Genomic DNA, 17,765 nt, shown 5'->3' with positions numbered 1-17,765 from the left:
TCCACTGTATGGACGGTGTGGATCACTGTACACGAGGAAATATTATGGTATTAGTTTCTTCTTCTTTTCTAGTTTGAAAAATGTGAAAAAGAAAGGAACAGAAGATGCGGACGATTCATGTGGTGGGCCCGAACTAAGTTTGGCTTTTTTCGCTACGGTCCAAAAATGACATCGATTAGATGATCAAATCGTCGAGCTATACAATGGGACCCACCTCTATTTCCAGTAATTGGGTGGTTGGATATCATGGATTGTTTGTATGATGGACCCCACTTTGTATGGGTCGCGATACAGATCAACGGTCCTTCTCGTTTCAATTGATGGAAATCTGGACAATTTAACTAGATTTATTTTGGATCATCCTATGGTGATGATTTTCAAGGCACTGCCCATTTACGATTGGTGCCCGGCAAATGAACGATTTGGATGGATGGGTAAGGTGGGCCCCAAAGTTTTTATTTTTTAAAATGCGAGCAACTAGGTACAGACTAAAGAATATTTTTTTAAATAGGGTTTCCCCCTATACTTTTATTTCTATATTTTCCGAACAAATAGTTAGACCTTCCATTCAGACTTAGTTATTATGAGAAACAACTATTCACTACTTCTAACTCCCCCTCAAACTGAGATTTGATTCTGTAACATTGAAACTGTGTTGATTCCTTTGCACTCCTTCAGTCAAGATGTTTTTTTTTTTTTTTTTTGGTAACGAAGGATGTCCCCACCCCCTTCAGGGGTAAGACTATTTCCCTACGGATGAGCGCAATCACCCGGAAACCACGCGCATCGGGTAAGCAAGGGGGGATTCGAACGCTCGTCACTGGGGAGCAAACCCATGACTTTACGCCAAAGAGCCACACCCTTCCGGGTTTCAGTCAAGATGTTAGCCACAAGATATTCACTTTTCACATATCTTGGCTTGATTTCTCTAAATAACACATTCTCTAGCAACTTGATTTAATTTGTTTTGTTCTCTCATGAAATATTACTGGGTTTGAAGACGTGGTGCTGATAGTATCACATGAAATTGTGCTTGACTCAATTGAAACATGAAGATCCTTTAAAATTCGTCATGTACAAGTTAACTCAGATGATGATTCCTCGCGTTATATCAACAGTTCTCTTCCTATTGGACTATCTTATCAGATTGCCTCTGAAGTACATCTAAAATTAATGTTCACACAATTATGATGAGTACATTGCTTATAAACTAGTCTATGTTTAGCAGTTTCCCTTCAAACATATGAAGATTAATTTTGGTAAGCTTCTATGTCATAGTTTTTGGTTGTTGCATGAAATGACAAACTTGATTTACTGCAATATGCTTGGCATGAGGCATGTTTCTTCCACGAGAATCAATAATCTTTTTTTGATGGGTAAGCTAGGGTTAGGCTGACCCCTACTGGTATATTAATCAAAGAAAGATATATTACAATAAAAGAAACAAGACCACTCCCCAATCCTTTGAACAATGGAGGGGGGCAGAACAACCAAGGTCATGATACCTTCGATATCAAAGCAAGCAAGAGAAAAGAGAAAACATGTGAACTCTAGAGCTGGTCCTCATGATTAAGACCCTAATGATCCAAGACGTCTTTCATCTTCTAGCTAAAATACCTTGGTCTCTGGCTCTTCCTCAGCTTCTGAACCTTTGGGGGTTTAGTTTTCCTTTCATGAAAGATTTCTTTTTTCTTCTAATGGGGGTGATCTTCTTCACTAGCTTCCTTTTTCTGACTCTTCTTTGGAGGAGTATTCTGTTTCAGTCCCAATTGTCTCCTCTTCACTATGACAAGGATTGATGTGCAATTCAAGGATTGGTGTGCCCCTTTTTGTGCTGGAAGAGCCATTTCTATTATATCCCTTTGGACTTACTACTTGGCTCTTCATTGCTAGGCTTTGCTGGCTGATTCTTGGTTATTGGTGCATGTGATCTCCTCGGAATGGAAACTCTCTAGGATGCTGAAACTATTCTCAATTTGTATTTCCCCTCTTGATACCAGATTTTCTTCCTGATGTTGTTGGTTCTTTGGCTGGTTTTCCTCAATCTCAGAGACTTTTGGCATTTCTGAGTCAACATTTTTTCTTTTAATGACCCATTCTTGCTTGCTTTTCTAGACAGGGGGTGCACGAATGGTGGGGTTTTGTGTACATCTTTCATTCGAGCAGCTGAAGTCGTGGCAGAAGGTACGGGGTTTGGTCTTCCATTCAGACTCTATTGTCTGATTTTCATTACCTCCATGAGAATCAATAGGAGTGTTAGAAAGTATGAAAGCTCTAAAACTTTCTCCTACGATCCTACTGGGAGCTTATGGGTGGGGGTTGTTATCGTGCTTCTTGTGACAATGCATGGGGTGTTCGCCCTTCTAGATAAAAGCCTCTTGTTGTCACACAACCTCCGAAAAAAATTCCCACTTCACTAATAGGTCATGATATATAGTTTTCTATTATTTTCTTTTAATGCAATGTTATGTTTTCATGCATTATCTCGTTGTTTTTGTACTTCCAATATGTATTTCATACCACATGGCATTATGATATCATGCATTGAAGAGGCTGTTAACTTTGCCCAATTGCTTAAAGGTATCAACTAACTGTGCAGGTGTGAACTCATCTTGGAAAAACACAAGCTTTAAAGCCCAATCAACGAATACTACTCAGGGTAATGTTGCGGTCCCCAAGGTCGTTTCAAAGTTCAAATATGAACCTGATCATCTCCTTCTTGTTGTTCATGACATCTTGACTAGGTAAATAAGTTGATCCATAAACATCTATAGTATTTGTTTTAGCATGGTATCAACAATTGGAATATGTAGAAAAATGTGCAATTGTGAGTCTCCAACAAAAAATTGGGCATTTGTTTTTGTCTGTCTTATTGAAACGATTCTTATGTTGTTGAAGAGGTGTCTCTGCCTCTTAGCTTCATTCATCAATGTTTGCAACCAAGCATTTGTCTATTTGAGAGGAATTGAACTGACTCTATTTTTCTCATGTTAGATGTTCATTTCCATTGTTCTCCACATAAAATGCTCGTAGTGGACTAGTGGTTCATGGCTCCGGTAGCCTGCCCTGCTGTGTGAATAGTCCATCGCCTTTGCCATTTTTGGTGCTCTCAACAACAACAATTAGGTGTTCTATGAGATTATAAAATACATAAATGAAAGAAAAATGATATAGGAACCTATTTAGCAACCGAGGTGGATAACCTACACAAAGATTAATATCTAATATACGATGGCAACCTCACCTCGTCTGATTTAGAGTGTGGAGATCCGGGATGGAGGGATGGAAGGAAGGAGTCTCTAGCATTTACCTTCAGTTGGTTTGGTGACAAAACTGGAGAAAATATGAAAGCATAACTTGGCTATACCTTTCATGAAATATGTTCACTCGAGTATCCTTGCTTATTTTACCAACCTTCATGATGTGTATTTAATTTTTAAGTGTGACCGAGGTGTTTGAAAAAACATTTAGGGCCTGTCTCGATACCCCTTGTATTTGGATTTGGAGGTGAATTTGGATTTCCAGAATCCATGGATTCAAAATCCAGAATTTTAAAATTCACAAATTTATAAATAATGCTGTTTGGATGACCATGTATAGATTTGGATTTCAAATTTAAATTAATTTTTTTTGTTTGGATGCCCTTTGGATTTGAATTTGAAATCTAACAAAACTAAAAAAGTCCTAAAATACTTGATACAGGGGCATTTCAGCCATTTTCCATGATCCAGGGGTATTCTAGTCATTTTACCCTATATGAGGTTGTTTTGATCATTTTTTATGTCATAAGGGTGTTTTAGTTATTTTCCATGACTCAGGGTCTTTGGTCATTTTCACCCGGTATAGGTATATTCCGGTCATTTTGCATGACCCGGGGGTATTTTAGTCATTTTACCTAATATGGCGTATTTTTATCATTTTTATCTAATGAGGGTTTTTTAGTCATTTTAGTCATTTTTCATTAGTCGTGGGTCATTTTTACTTGATATAAGGGTATTTCAGTAATTTTCTATGATATTGGGGTATTCTAGTCATTTTACCCTATATGAGGTTATTTTGATCATTTTTATGTCATAAGGGTATTTTAGTCATTATGCATGACTCGGGGGTATTTTTTAATTTTTACATGGTATACGGGTATTTCAGTCATTTTGCCTAACCCGGGGGCATTCTAGTCATTTTACCTAATAAGGCATATTTTTATCATTTTTATCTCATGAGGGTATTTTTAGTCATTTTTTTATCAGCCATGGGTCTTTTTTACTTGATACAGGGGTATTTCAGTAATTTTCCATAATCTTGGGGTATTCTAGTCATTTTACCCTAAATGAGAGGTTATTTTGATCATTTTTATGTCATAAGGGTATTTTAGTCATTTTGCACGATTCGGGGGTATTTTTCATTTTTACACTTTATAGGGGTATTTCGGTCATTTTGCCTGACACAGGGGTTTTCTATTCATTTTACCTAATACGACGTATTTTGATCATTTTTTTAATGTCATGTGGGTACTTTAGTCATTTAACACTTCTTTTTATATTTTGGTCATTTTAACCCCTTACGGGTCACATTTAGATTTTAAATAACCTCGCAGAAAAGATTTATAAATCCAAAAAATTACACTAACATGAGGAATTTGTAAATCTTGTGGATTCCACTCAAATCCAAATCCAGATGTCATAAAGGCTTGCCAAACGCTAAATTTGAATTTAAAAATCCAAATTCACCTGCAAATCCAAATCCAAGGGTATCCAAACGGGCCCTTAAGGCTCTTACTTTGTAATTTGTAGATTTTTTTTGTCATGATGGACTGCATCCATTTCAATTTGAGTCATACTACACAATAGTAGCAGATTTCGTTCAACCGGTTCATTGGAATTCAAAGTTGGGTTGTTAAATTAATAGATTTTAGCTTGTCCATGGTTATGGTTTGCACTAAACATAATCACTATGCATTAAATGTAGTTACTTTCGCATTGTTTTCAAATACGTATCTCATGAATATCGCAGCCCTAGTGACTGGACATACGTAGAAGCAGAGTTGAAAATGAGACCGGAAGCAACTTTTTATATCGTCATATAAATTATTTCCTTTCACTCGTTCTATTTGGGTTCTGTTTTCTTAAGTTATTTCACATTCTGATGTTTTTTTGTCTGATCTGATTGGGCTAAATTGAGTGGTTGGATTGGATTAGGCAAATGAATTGGATTAGGTTAATCTCTTTCCATAGTTATCTTATTCTCTTGCTATGTTTATCATTTGAGTGTTCTATAAAAACACTCCTTGTGCTTAATGTAAATCATCCAAGATTAATATAATTTTCCATTATCTTATCATGGTATCAGAGCCAACGGTCATGCGTTGACCACAACGCTAACGAATCCGTCCTGCGGCGGACGGCAAATCTAGCCCCGGCCACCATTCATCGAATGCTCCACTGCAAACCTCCATTTAGTTTTATCCAAATCAGCAACCCTCTATTTTTTCCCATTTCTTCTCATCGTTCTCATTTTTTTTTTTTCCTTCTCACTTGTTGCTGTCGACTCTAAGAGGCTTTTCATCAAGCACCTTCAATGCAACAACCATCATCAAACATTGATGGCCGGCAGCCCAATTTCTTCTACCTTTGGCAGAATGGCTGCGGTGCCTTAAATCCGAACCCTTAAAATTCGCACAAGTTTCTTCTCCTCCACCATCCCTCACAATTTGTAGAGCTATTCCATAGCCCTTCACACCCATGGTTTTCACTTGGTCTTCGGTGTGTTTGCTCATTCAGTCAGAGAAGAAGATGAGATAATGGCGGTGATTTCCATCCCCAACTTTGGTTCGAACACTCCTTTCGTTTGTGTTTTTCAAACCACACACCACAACATTGATAATGGCACCCCTATATTCCATTTTCTTATAGTCTTGTGTGCCAATCCTTTCAAAAAATAAAAATAATAAATAAATAAATAGAAAAGGCCTCATCACCCTATTTTGTTCCAACAACACCTTCTCTAGTTACCACCCCTTTTACAATTCTTTAGAATGCCTCTCACTCATCTTATGTGATAGAACCCCAAATTGATAACCACACGATTATATCTACACTTTATCTTTGCATTGTCCAAATGATAAGAAGTTTCCCATTGTTATTTGTTGTCGTCCATCTCAAGTCACTAGTTGTCGCCTCTCATCCTTCTTCCTTATCTTTTTAAGTCGTCCCCTTAATCTAGATTTCCATTTTCTTGTTTTGCCTTATTTCAGTTGAGGTGCTTCATTTTTTTTAAGTGCGTGCCTGAAAGAGAGTTTCCAATACCATGAGGATCGATAAAATCGACCCATGTTGTCTTGCCTATCAAGGCTCATTCTTGCCAATCCCGGCATTGTATGGACCATAGTGACCATTTCCAAGAGATTCGGTATTCAAAACCGGCCAAAAGACTCGCCCATTCCGGTTTGAGTCCAATCCAATTCATTGAAGCCCACTTCGTGGCTCATCTTGCAAGCAACACATTCTTCATCAACAGACAGGGATCTTCATCTTTGGCAATCAACATCAGGGAGTCAATATTAGTGGACATTCAACAGTATCATCAAACTCTTTCATCATCTGAGGATCTTCATCACTGTTCAGTACATCAGAAGATTTAACGGCGTGCTTCAAATGTCCAATTTTATTTTTCTATATTGGGGAATTTCTTTGTAATCACACGTATGTCGATTTTTCAATCCACATACGTTTGAGGGAGCATATTAGAGAATAAAATCAAGATCAAGATCAAATCTTCTAGATTTGATCTAATTAGGCTATATTGAGTGGTTGGATTGGATTAGGCAAGTGAGTTGGATTAGGTTAATCTCTTTCCATAGTTATCTTATTCTCTTGGTATGTTTATCATTTGAGTGTTCTATAAAAACACTCCTTGAGCTTAATGTAAATCATCCAAGATTAATATAATTTTCTATTATCTTATCATCCCCTGCCAGTATTTTTTTATTTTTTTTGAAAGACACCGCCAGTGATCTTTTGTTGCTCAATATGGCTTTTTCTTCCGCATCTATGTTTTGTGAAAAACCAATCTTACATTTTTTTTTTTTTCAAATGCCTTTGTTGCCGACTAGGTCGCTAGGCTTCTTGATTTAAATTGAATTCCATGTCAAGGGTTTAATTCTTGCAATCATGGATTGTAAACTCACCGGGTTGACTCAGACTCACTCAATGGTCAAGGCTTTGTTCTTACACCTAGAGTTCAGGGTCTCAATCCCAGCTTGCCCATAATATATATATATATATAAAAAAAGATTTGGGTGCAAACACCTGAATCCGAACTGTGTCCATTGGAGTCATAGTATTCGTAATTATTTCTTTTCATGAACCAAAAGCGAGCTAGTGTAAAACAATACCTAGATACTTTTACCGGATCATATTTTTAATCATATCAGAAAGTCACTTTTATAGATAGGTCATGAAACTTGCTTATTTGGCACCACCTCTGCCTAGTTTGCATGATTGGATCCATTGACCTGAACGCAACCATATGGCAACCTAGATACAGTTAGAAACACCTTGATCTGATGATTCTAGGTCCTTGATTAAAACCAAACATTGTCTAGGTTCTATTAAGACAATTTAAACTATTGATTTTCGTAGTCCTTTATCTTATGCATGGAATGTCCATTCGGTACTCCGTTTGGTTGCCAGAATTTTTTTGGTTCGTGGGACTTTTGTGAAATTTCCACAGGAAACCCACATTTGGTTGCTGGGCCCAAAATAATCCCAGGAACCAAAATAACGCTGCACGAAACCCTACTTTGGAAAAAAAAAACTCCCAGGAACCAAAAATAAGCTTGCAGCTTCTTCCTAACAGTTCAAGCAACTAAACAAAGCATTTTTTTTTTCCCACCATAGTCCGGTCAACCAAACATAGGATTTTTATTTTACCGGATACTTCCAGGGAGTTTTTTTTTTCCACCAATCTCCCAGGGAGTTTTTTGTTCCACAGAAATCCCAAGAACCAGAGAAATTCCAGCAATCAAATGGAGCAAAGGAATACCATTTGGGTCACCTCATGATTTTCTTCAACATCCAACCTCGCATCTTAGTCTCATTAAACATCACCCGCCCCATGGCGCTGAACCCAAAAATATCATTTACCATTGCTCGTAAAAGTCACTTTGTACGGAGTTGCTCTCTTTCAACAATGATTTCACTACCTATCAAGAAAAGGAAAAAAAAAACAATGATTTCACTCCTAATACTTCTCTAATTAGCTTTTAAAGGCTGTTACAGGTTCTACAATGTTCTCAACAGACAATTAAAAATAGTAGTTAATTAATAAAGAACAGAGTGTCATTAACAGAATAGGAGTAAGGGTATCATTTCCCAAAAAAAATGATAAAGAAAGTTTAGGGTGGCACGTTGTATTTACAAAAGTGGGAGCATGCAATGCACGAGTCATTAACCATTCTTTGTGGTTAATTAATCACATTACTTTTGTTTTTTATTAAATTGATTACTCTTTCTATATGATCAAGAGATTCCTCTAGTTTTTAACGTCACAATGATTTCAAGGAATAATGGAAAAGTTCATGAACGAAGTGAAAGTTCAATTACCAAAATCTGCCTTTTGCACGTCTTAGATTGCTTCCCAAATATATAAAATAAACCAAGTACCAAACATTAATATCACATCATCGTCTCCATTAAAAAATAATATTAACCTATGTATACACACACTTAAATATTATATTCCAACTTCTAAGTAGGGTTCTAAACTTTTTAATCAAATTCATGACTTTGATTACATTCATGGAACGTTTGACCACCATAATCCTGCCTTGATGTGCAGAAAGACATCTCTTGTCCGCACAAGCCAGGTTTTCCCATCACCGTTGGATCAAGATTCGTGGGTAGTCAACTTTTAGTTGGGCTTTCTGCATTTGATTGAGGGATGGTATTCTTTTATCTTCTAAAGCAAATTTTGTATAATTAGTGCGCGGCGTTTGGCAACCAGGATAATGTTTTCCTTGGAAAAGAATTTTTTCAAGGTATGCCAACTGCCAAGCCTTACTTCTAGGTAAAACTATTTAAGTCAATATTTGCCTAAAAAGGGCATTAACAGACCTTGGAAAAATAGTTTCCAATGAAGAATCCGTGGTGATTTAGGAGACTGGAGAAAGTGATTCATTCCAATAATCAGTTTAGACTCAAAATCTAAGACAGATAGGTCCAAGTTTAAATAGATTTTCTTAGCAAATATCATAGCATGAAGTAGTTGTAGGAGGTCGATACTTGTTCAATTGATCCAAACAATTCACCATTTTGACATTCCTGTATACTAACCATCAACCCATAATCTCAATAAACAAGCAATTCTAACCCTCTAATTTGTATCCATAAATGCTGGATTGTAAATTAATCAAAATTTTCTCCATAAAAAACAATGTACAAATCCAATGGCTGGCATGATAGTTTCACGAGATAGATTTTAGGGACATAGCACATCTTTTTAAGGGCCATCGTATAGGAAATGGTATTTATGAGGTACTCAGAAATTTGCTAGGCAAAGAAAACACACTTCTCTTTTTCTTCCCTTATCAGAAAGACACTGTCATTTTCTCTCCCTACCCAAGAGAAAGGTTATATGCTCTCTTTTAATACTTTGGATGTGAATAACTATTTAGGGATTTTTGTATAAGAAAGAATAGAAATGAAGTTCTTTCTTATTTTTGATTCCTACCAAAACACCATAACTAGTAAGTAGTAAGAGCTCGTTTTACCTTCGACACGCCTAAGTGGGTCACCCCCAAAATCAGCCTTTCACTTTGTTGCGCCTAGATTAATCTCACCAACGCATGTTTTAATCTCACTCCTTCACAAGGAAGTGAAAGTGAAAGGCTGATTTCTAGGCAACTCACTTAGTCGGGAAGGATGTGAAATAGCCTCAACTAGTGATAATAGTTATTATATTAGGAGAGAGTGCCCTAGGAAACAAAGCAACCATCTCAACACAAGGAAAGGAAATTCATGGTATTGTTATTTATTAGTTCCTTAATGAAAGAAAAAGACTAAAATATCATCCGGTTTTGATAATCCAAGCGAAGATAAAAATGTTGAAAATATTATTATTTGAGCTAAATTTTCAAAAAAAAAAAATCATCACTAAGTCCATTGTGTCATACTCAAGGTTTAAAATTTCGGTTTCAGTACCAGTTTCGAACCCTGAAATTTCAAAATTCCAAGGCCGAAATCAATATGTTATTAAATATTAAATTTCGGCTGGAATCTCGGCAGAAATAAATAACCGTTTCGGTTTTTAGTGGTTTAGGTGTCGGTCTCCAGTTGGACAATTTAAAACCATGGTCATACTCATACATAGAATTGGGGTGGCCTAGGGAAGGAAAAGGGTCCTAGTTTTAGTCTGAAAATCAAGTATGGAAGTAGGGATATTTGGGTCTTGGACAATTTCCAACCTCCTCCTAATCTGTTCTGGCACATGGGGCGCTTTTGGGAAAGCATTCACGTTTTCCTAGCATCATTCAACCTTGAAATAACGTGGGGCCCAATAATTTTCCTTGATCCGTCCCTTCACCTTTTTTTTTGTTACGAATGAAAAAGGAAACAAAAGAAAAGTGGTGAAGAAAATGCAACGTCTTTAGACTTGCATTCAGGATTTCTTTATTCATACAAAACCCCATAAGGAACGCAACCCATATGGTTGCTGTCTCTTATAGCTAAGACAAGTGAAGCATATGTGATGCCTGTAAAACTAAAGACACTAACATATGACATTTTCAGACAGAGAGAGACAGGGGTAGTTTCGTAATATCATCAAAATTGGCGCAACTTCAGAGGAAAAGTACAAGTATTGCTTTCGTAATTCCCCATTTCCCGACGACTTTTCCCGCTTCCCGATGCGAATCATTGGATAACACCATACAGCTCACGCCCGCGTCCTTTATACCACGCCTCTCAATCCACCACTACTATTGCTTGTAATAACGAAAATGGGATTTTCCTTTTTGGTCTCTATTTTACCCCCACGTGATCGCAGGGGAGTACCCCCCTTGCGATGATCCAAGTCAGTTCATGAACCAAGCCTAATTCCTGCTTTCTCAATGGAACCTACAGCTTATCTAAACCTCCAATTCAAGCTTCAAGGAGAACCACAAGTTAGATGTTTTTAATAATGGGAGCTGTATGTGCAATCCCTTGTTTGATAATGGCAGCCCTCTCGCTTCCTATCTTTCATTTTTTTTTTAAATGGAATTATCTTTCCTCCTCTCTTTCATAATTTTGTGATTAGCTATTAGAATTTCTAACAAGATATCACCAAGAGTATGCCCAAATAAATAAATAAAAAAAGGAGACCATGGATAGCATCTTCCATTAATAATATATTTAGACTGTTTGTATCACATGGTAGTGTAATGTGTCACATTTTTTAGGGTGTCAATGGGACTAGATCCAAAAGCCAATAGGATCCAAATTATACTTTGCAATCGAATTTGTTCTAGATTTGGACTATCTATTCTTACCAGCTTATTTGAGTCAAATTATTGTTGAAACTACTCTCTCCATCAATCAACTCAATTGAGCCTAATCCTGTTTACCTTGCCCCAGCATAGTTTGTGTTTGAGTTCGGGCTTTTCCTTACAAAGTCAATCAAAACTCTTTTGACTTATAAAAATAATGGCGGCATCCAACATTGACTTTCCCAAACTCTCTCCTGCCACGGCCTAGTTAATATCCAAGATTGAGTTTTGGAAAAATGAGGCAAGTTTTCAGGCATGGGGCCCCAACAAACGAATAGTTTGGATCATCGAATTTTATGGGCCACGCTATAAATTTTATTTTTAAATGTGCATATATGTCCGTGCATATCCCATATAACATTATGAGATATTAGGGAACGGCAATATGTGATGTACTTGTAAATAAGACAATATTGGGACAACCCTCATGAGTTTGACATGAATTCAATTCCCAATTTCCTTGTTTTCTAAATCTCATCTTTGAAGAAGATAACGCAAGGTGTGCATAGAGAGATTCATTCCTAATCCGAAGACTGTTTCTTCCAATAGGCTATTAAGGAGTAAAAGATTTGAGCATTGCCATATTCAATCCGTCCGATAAGATAATAAGAATCATATATGATCACAATCTTGTCCTAGTGAAGGGCCCCACAGATCACGAGGTATGCCACTCAGGTGCATTTGTTGTAGACATGTAAGTACACAAGCCCACCCACCACAAAAATATCAGTGGCAACTTCGTGATATATAAACCCCTAAGGGGCAAAAACCCAATATGACCTTTCCACAAAACCAGAAATATAAGCTTGTAAGAGAGCGCTAAGAGAGAGAGAGGGGTGAGGGGTATGGAGTCGGAGGCGGACCACCCAAACGAGAGCTACAGAGAATGCCTGCGGAACCACGCAGCCAGCCTAGGGAGCTACGCAACGGACGGCTGCGGTGAGTTCACCTCCGACGAATCGACCGCCGGCGGACTACAGTGCGCCGCGTGCGGATGCCACCGTAACTTCCACCGGAAAGTCTTCATGGTGGGCCCTACCTCCGGAGTAGTAACTGGTTCGTTCCCACGTAACACAAATCTCTCCGTAGTTGAGTCTTACGAGTCTGACCGTAGTGGAAGAAAGAGGATTCGAACCAAGTTTACAACAGAGCAAAAGGAAAAGATGTTAGAGTTTGCTGAGAAAATTGGATGGAGGATGCAGAGGAAAGAACATGGAGATGAGATGCAGATCCAACGGTTCTGTAGAGATATTGGTGTGCCTAGACAGGTTTTTAAGGTGTGGATGCATAATAATCATAAGAAGAACACACCCACCTCTCCTTCTTCATCTTCTCTTGCTGGTGTTGTTGCTACTGCTTCTGCTTCTGCTTCTGCTACTGACAGTGCAATGTCTCTTCAATAGAGATTTTCAATTTTTTTTTAGTTTTTTTTTTTTTTTCTCATAATATTCGTGGAGAAAAAAGATGAAGCTATGTATGATGAGATGATGATGTTCTTCATTTTCACCTTAGATCTAATTCTAACCACGTCTTGGTTATTTACTCTTTTACTGTAATAAGTTTTAGTTTTTACTGGGTTTCAATGGTTTAGAAGAAAGGACGTGTCATTCTCAAAGGGTGGTAACAAAATGGGAGATGGAGTTTTACGTTTCCCTTTGTTTTGGTAACCGTACACCCATCCCTGAGTTTTAGGAGATGGAATTATTTGGTGTCCGATCCGACCTACTTCCGAGGGAAAATATGGGAAGGAAAGTACAGGTGAGGACCTTTCATTAAATGATCCCGACCTTTTATTGATAAAGCCACCACGACATAAAGGCAATTTTTTATGAATTAGAGGGCTAAGATTGAGGATGGCCCCATCTTTGTACGTCTGAATGTCTGATAGCTGATAGGATGATATGTTTGTTTGGTTGTTTTATCTGTGTCCCACTGGAGGAGTGGTCGAGTCACCTCCTTGTCTAATAATAGTGAAGTGTCTGTATATAAGTAGTCTTCACGAGGCTTCAATAAGTGTTGTTTGGTTGTCTTGTAAAGACTATTAGAATTTGAATGCATGAAAAGTGGATGGGAATTCTACATTTGCTAGTAAAGCTGGTATCATACTCTTGCAAACATAAAAAAGATTAAAAGTAGATTTGAAAATTAATCCTGATAACAGATTAAAAATCTAGGGAAACAGATTAAAAATATATTTAAAAACAAAATTGAAAACAGGTTAAATACATATTTAAACAAGTGAAAAAACAAAAACAAGGGAGTTACCTGGTTAGGTGTCATTGCCCTTTCTACTAATGACTACGGTAAATATTTCAGGTTAGAGACTTCAGTAATTTGGTGTAGGGAAAAAAAATCCAAATATCTAAAACAATTCCTTCCCTACATCTATCAAGTTTGTGAATTTTCCTTAGAAGCACGAAGTGTGTGCGGGGGAGGCGGGAGCCGGGGCGGGGAAGTGTGGGGTCTAGAAGAGTTTAAGTTTGGGAGTGCCATGTGAGCGTGTATGTAATATTTTCTTTACATATCTTTCAAAATTCAAGTACATTAAAAAATAATAGTTTCTAACCATTTTCATATGTATCTTTCAAAATTAAAGTACATCAAAAAATCGAAGTGCTTTGAAGAGTTAGAAGAGTTTAATGCAAGGAAGTTGGTGATGCTGGGACTTATGGAGTAATAGAAGCAAGCTAATATCGTCATTGGAGCGGTTCTCGTCTCTTTGGGGTCGCGCTCCCTCGAAGTTCCTTCCTAAGGAGCGCCGAATCGAAGTACCGAGGTGGGAGCGGCACCCCGAGGTAAGATTCCTACTTCTAAGGAATTTTCAAATAGGCATCTGAGCTGTGTGTGTTGGTTCTTAGGCACGGCCTGTTAACTACCTCAAAATCCCATTTAGTAGCTAGTAGCTTACCCTTTCTGCAACGCTTCATCAGCTTGTAGTAGCACAACTCCGTTTGGCATGTATCTTGCAAGGAGGAACCGAAGTAGGATGAATTTTAGTTCCAGTAGAGTTAAAATCATGTTTGTGTAGTTTAAGAAGTTAGTCAATTAGAAGCCCTAGTTATACTTAAATTAAAAGTCCTAGTTCTGGTTACACTAAGCTCACTAGTAGGACTTACACTAAAATCATGTTTGTGTAGTTCAAAACACTTATCTCAACATAAATAACTATTTTTATTTGCAGAATGATAGACTTAAATGCACCCTTGCAAAAACAAGCTGCAAGAGTGCCCCATTGGATCCATATTACCAAAGTGCATCAATTATTCCATTACTTTTAAAAATTTTAGTGCTATTATAATGGATCTTGATGATATTGATCCAGTGGGGGTTGGGCCTGTAGCTCTACAGTTGTGGCTTAATTTGTATCTCATCCTTGAGCTCGTAGGTTCGATCCCAGCTTGCCTACCAAAAATATGTTGATCCAATGGGGTTGCGGTGGGTTTTTTGTAAGGGCGCCCTTCAGTTTAACATTAATTCCTCATTTTTATTTTGTTAAGAATAAACCTACTATTTTGATGAAATGATAAACATAACCCTCCATGGTAGGGGTCTCAAGTAATCGTCTCGTATAGGATCCATCTATATCTTAATAGCGATTTGTTACGGTCCGGCCCTTCTCAGTCATATTACTTTTCGGATCCTAATTTTTAAATCAGAGTATCTGAGGTCCTACTTAAGTTGTACAGTGCCCACTAGCACTATATTATTCATGAAGCAAGCAGCAAGCCTTATTGTACCCTTATACTATGTACCTCAATTTGTAACTATAGATAAAAGAATCAAGCTTCCAATTATTATTTAAACAATAAGATGATTTGGCAACTCTAGACTCATTTTTGGGGCACAATGGTAATACTTGAACTATACTGATAAGAGGTAACTATCCTATTAATAAGGGCGCTCTAACTATCACGCCCTTCTTAGTATTGAGTGAAGTTTGCTTGATGCTTAGGGTTATGGGAGGGAAGATGGAAGAAGCTAGGGGGGGTATCGTCCTCATAAATCATAAATTTGCACTTTCCATTCGGTATCTAGGACGCTTCATCAGATCTAGTGGGTACATTTTGGTTACAATCCAAAATAATTTCGGACCTTAAGATATGACTCCGATGAACAGGGTTTGAGTCCAACCACGCTGCCCTAATAATGTTTTTTGGTAGCTAAGCTGGGATAGAACCTACCACCCCAAGGTTGAGATACAAAGCCTCAACCAATTGAACCACGATGCCCTAATCGTGTCCATTAATATCTGGATTCTTTGGATCTATCGGACTATCGGGTCCATTTGCACCCCTACTAATATGTAGTTATATGTGCAACATTAAAGGGGCGATTTGGGAACAATACTAAAGCATGTGTGTATTTACATTTTTTGTAAAGAAGAAAGACAAACTATCTTAGTCATCAGATTTGAGAGTTAAACAAAGCTTAGTAGGGTAAAATCACGTTGATCCAGTGGCTAGGATTTTCCAATTGCCGTGATTTCATTGGCCTATGGCTCGCTTACAAGTTACATGCCTCCCCGCCAAACAGGTGTCTCAAAGTGGGCACTATTCGGTACTGCTTTCCCATTTTTTTTGAAGTTTTTGTGGAAAGACGACAAAGGCATATGTAGTGACGTGGCAGGTGGCTTGTATGGGCCCATGACTGTATTGTCACAAGTCGCATCAAATTAGTAGCCAAAGTGCGCCAAGCTACATTAGCTCTGTGTGGTGCCTCAAATGTGGATTACTAAATATTAAGAGCTGAGTAATGATGCCCGACCGCCGTCGAAATAAAGGGCGGAGAGAGACAAACCCCCTCTCCCTTGGATTAAAAGATGACACCCGAGGCAAGACTTTTTTAACTCAAAAAACAATCATCGATCTGCTTCATTAAAATCAAACAATAAAATTGGTTTTGATTATGTTTTAGACTGTCACCCAATAAGAGCAACGGTGCCAAAACCCACTTACAAAACAACCGCTAGAAAAGAATGCAGTGTCAGCATCATCTAGTGATCTTCTTTCTTTAATTCCACTGGTGCTTATGACAAATGGATGTCAACTCGAGTCCCAACACCTCACAGGCGTATGGAGAAGAGAGAACCATTGAAAAACTGAGTTTGCGGGCATCAAAGAGAGACCCTTCGAGAATTGGCGTAGATCTTCACCCAAAATTGGTTGACGAATCCGGAGGAGAGGGAGACCAAAAAGGCACGAGTTGAAGGAGAATCATGAAAATCTTCTTTTGTGAAAAAAAAATCATGTGGATAGAATTCGAATAAGATTTGTCATGTTATTCTTACCATTGTACTCCAAATCCAATTCTATTAATAAATTGTGTTCATGATTTCTCTTGTCTCTATTTGTGCATGATGTTTTATCTCAATTATCATTATTTTAACCTAGTGTTAATACTTCCATTTCAGGATTCTAAAGGTAAGCAGTCATTGCTCCTAAAGAATCACTATTTCAAAACCAACTTGGTCCCAACAATCTTCTGATTCCAGGCTGAGTCGACAATCTTTTATCACCTGTTTCATTTACTTCCTCAGCATTACTTTTGCCTAATTTTTCAGGAAATACTTTCACCCATTCAACCTCCTTCCCCTACTATGCCACTCCCTTAGATGATGATATGGCCAATGCCACTCCCTTAGATGATGATATGGCCGATCACCCGTTGACTAGAATGGAATCCTAATGGGATATGACCCTGAAAGCTTGCTTGGCCATCACATGCATGTGGCAGCTGACATTATCTGGTAGCCACTTTCACGCCCTCTTATTCCATCTTCCATCCCAAACGGTCATTTCTGTGTTTCTTGCTATGCTCTGTTAACCATCATCAACCACCAATTTAAGAAATTAAAATTCCAAAATATTGAAGTATGAGCGATACAAAACTTTCAAAGAAAAAAATCATTAAAGGATTCCAAGGAAAAAAAATTAGGAAAAAACTTTCTCCCCATCCAAACGTGTTCTCATATTAGTATTTCCAGTTTATTTTATAAGCCCTTTGCAAGTGTGTAGGCATTATTCAAGTAATCGCTAGCTAATGTCCAAGATGTAAACTGTTGAAAGAAGTTATGTTAGATTTAGCTATGTTAATTTTAAGCCTAGAGGCTTGGTCGATTTGCGCATTATCGAATATGGTCAGTTCATCTGCCAAAAAGGGATGAGAAATTTGAGGCCCTCTTCTAGATAAGAATAGCGATGCAAACACAAGTTTTACTAAGGGTCACACGTCAGATTTCTAGCAA

At 37.7% G+C, this 17,765-nt stretch overlaps 1 protein-coding gene across 1 annotated transcript; it reads left to right on the top strand.

Annotated features, from left to right (window-relative positions):
- The first annotated feature begins 12,296 nt into the window (after nucleotides 1-12,296).
- LOC143877841 (zinc-finger homeodomain protein 11-like) lies at nucleotides 12,297-13,070 on the top strand. Its single transcript, XM_077380105.1, has one exon. The coding sequence runs from the start codon at nucleotides 12,367-12,369 to the stop codon at nucleotides 12,922-12,924; it is 558 nt and encodes a 185-aa protein (XP_077236220.1). The 5' UTR covers nucleotides 12,297-12,366; the 3' UTR covers nucleotides 12,925-13,070.
- Nucleotides 13,071-17,765: the final 4,695 nt, after the last annotated feature.

Source organism: Tasmannia lanceolata, unplaced genomic scaffold (assembly GCF_043159265.1).
Source record: "Tasmannia lanceolata isolate RefF3 unplaced genomic scaffold, GAP_Taslan_0.1 ptg000005l, whole genome shotgun sequence".
In the NCBI taxonomy this organism is placed as follows: domain Eukaryota; kingdom Viridiplantae; phylum Streptophyta; class Magnoliopsida; order Canellales; family Winteraceae; genus Tasmannia; species Tasmannia lanceolata.
The sequence above is the reverse complement of the archived record's forward strand: the minus strand, read 5'-3'. Positions and strand labels throughout refer to the sequence as shown.

Coding starts and splice junctions, on each gene's coding strand:
- LOC143877841 (XM_077380105.1), top strand. CDS start 12,367: ATGGAGTCGGAGGCGGACCACCCAAACGAGAGCTACAGAGAATGCCTG.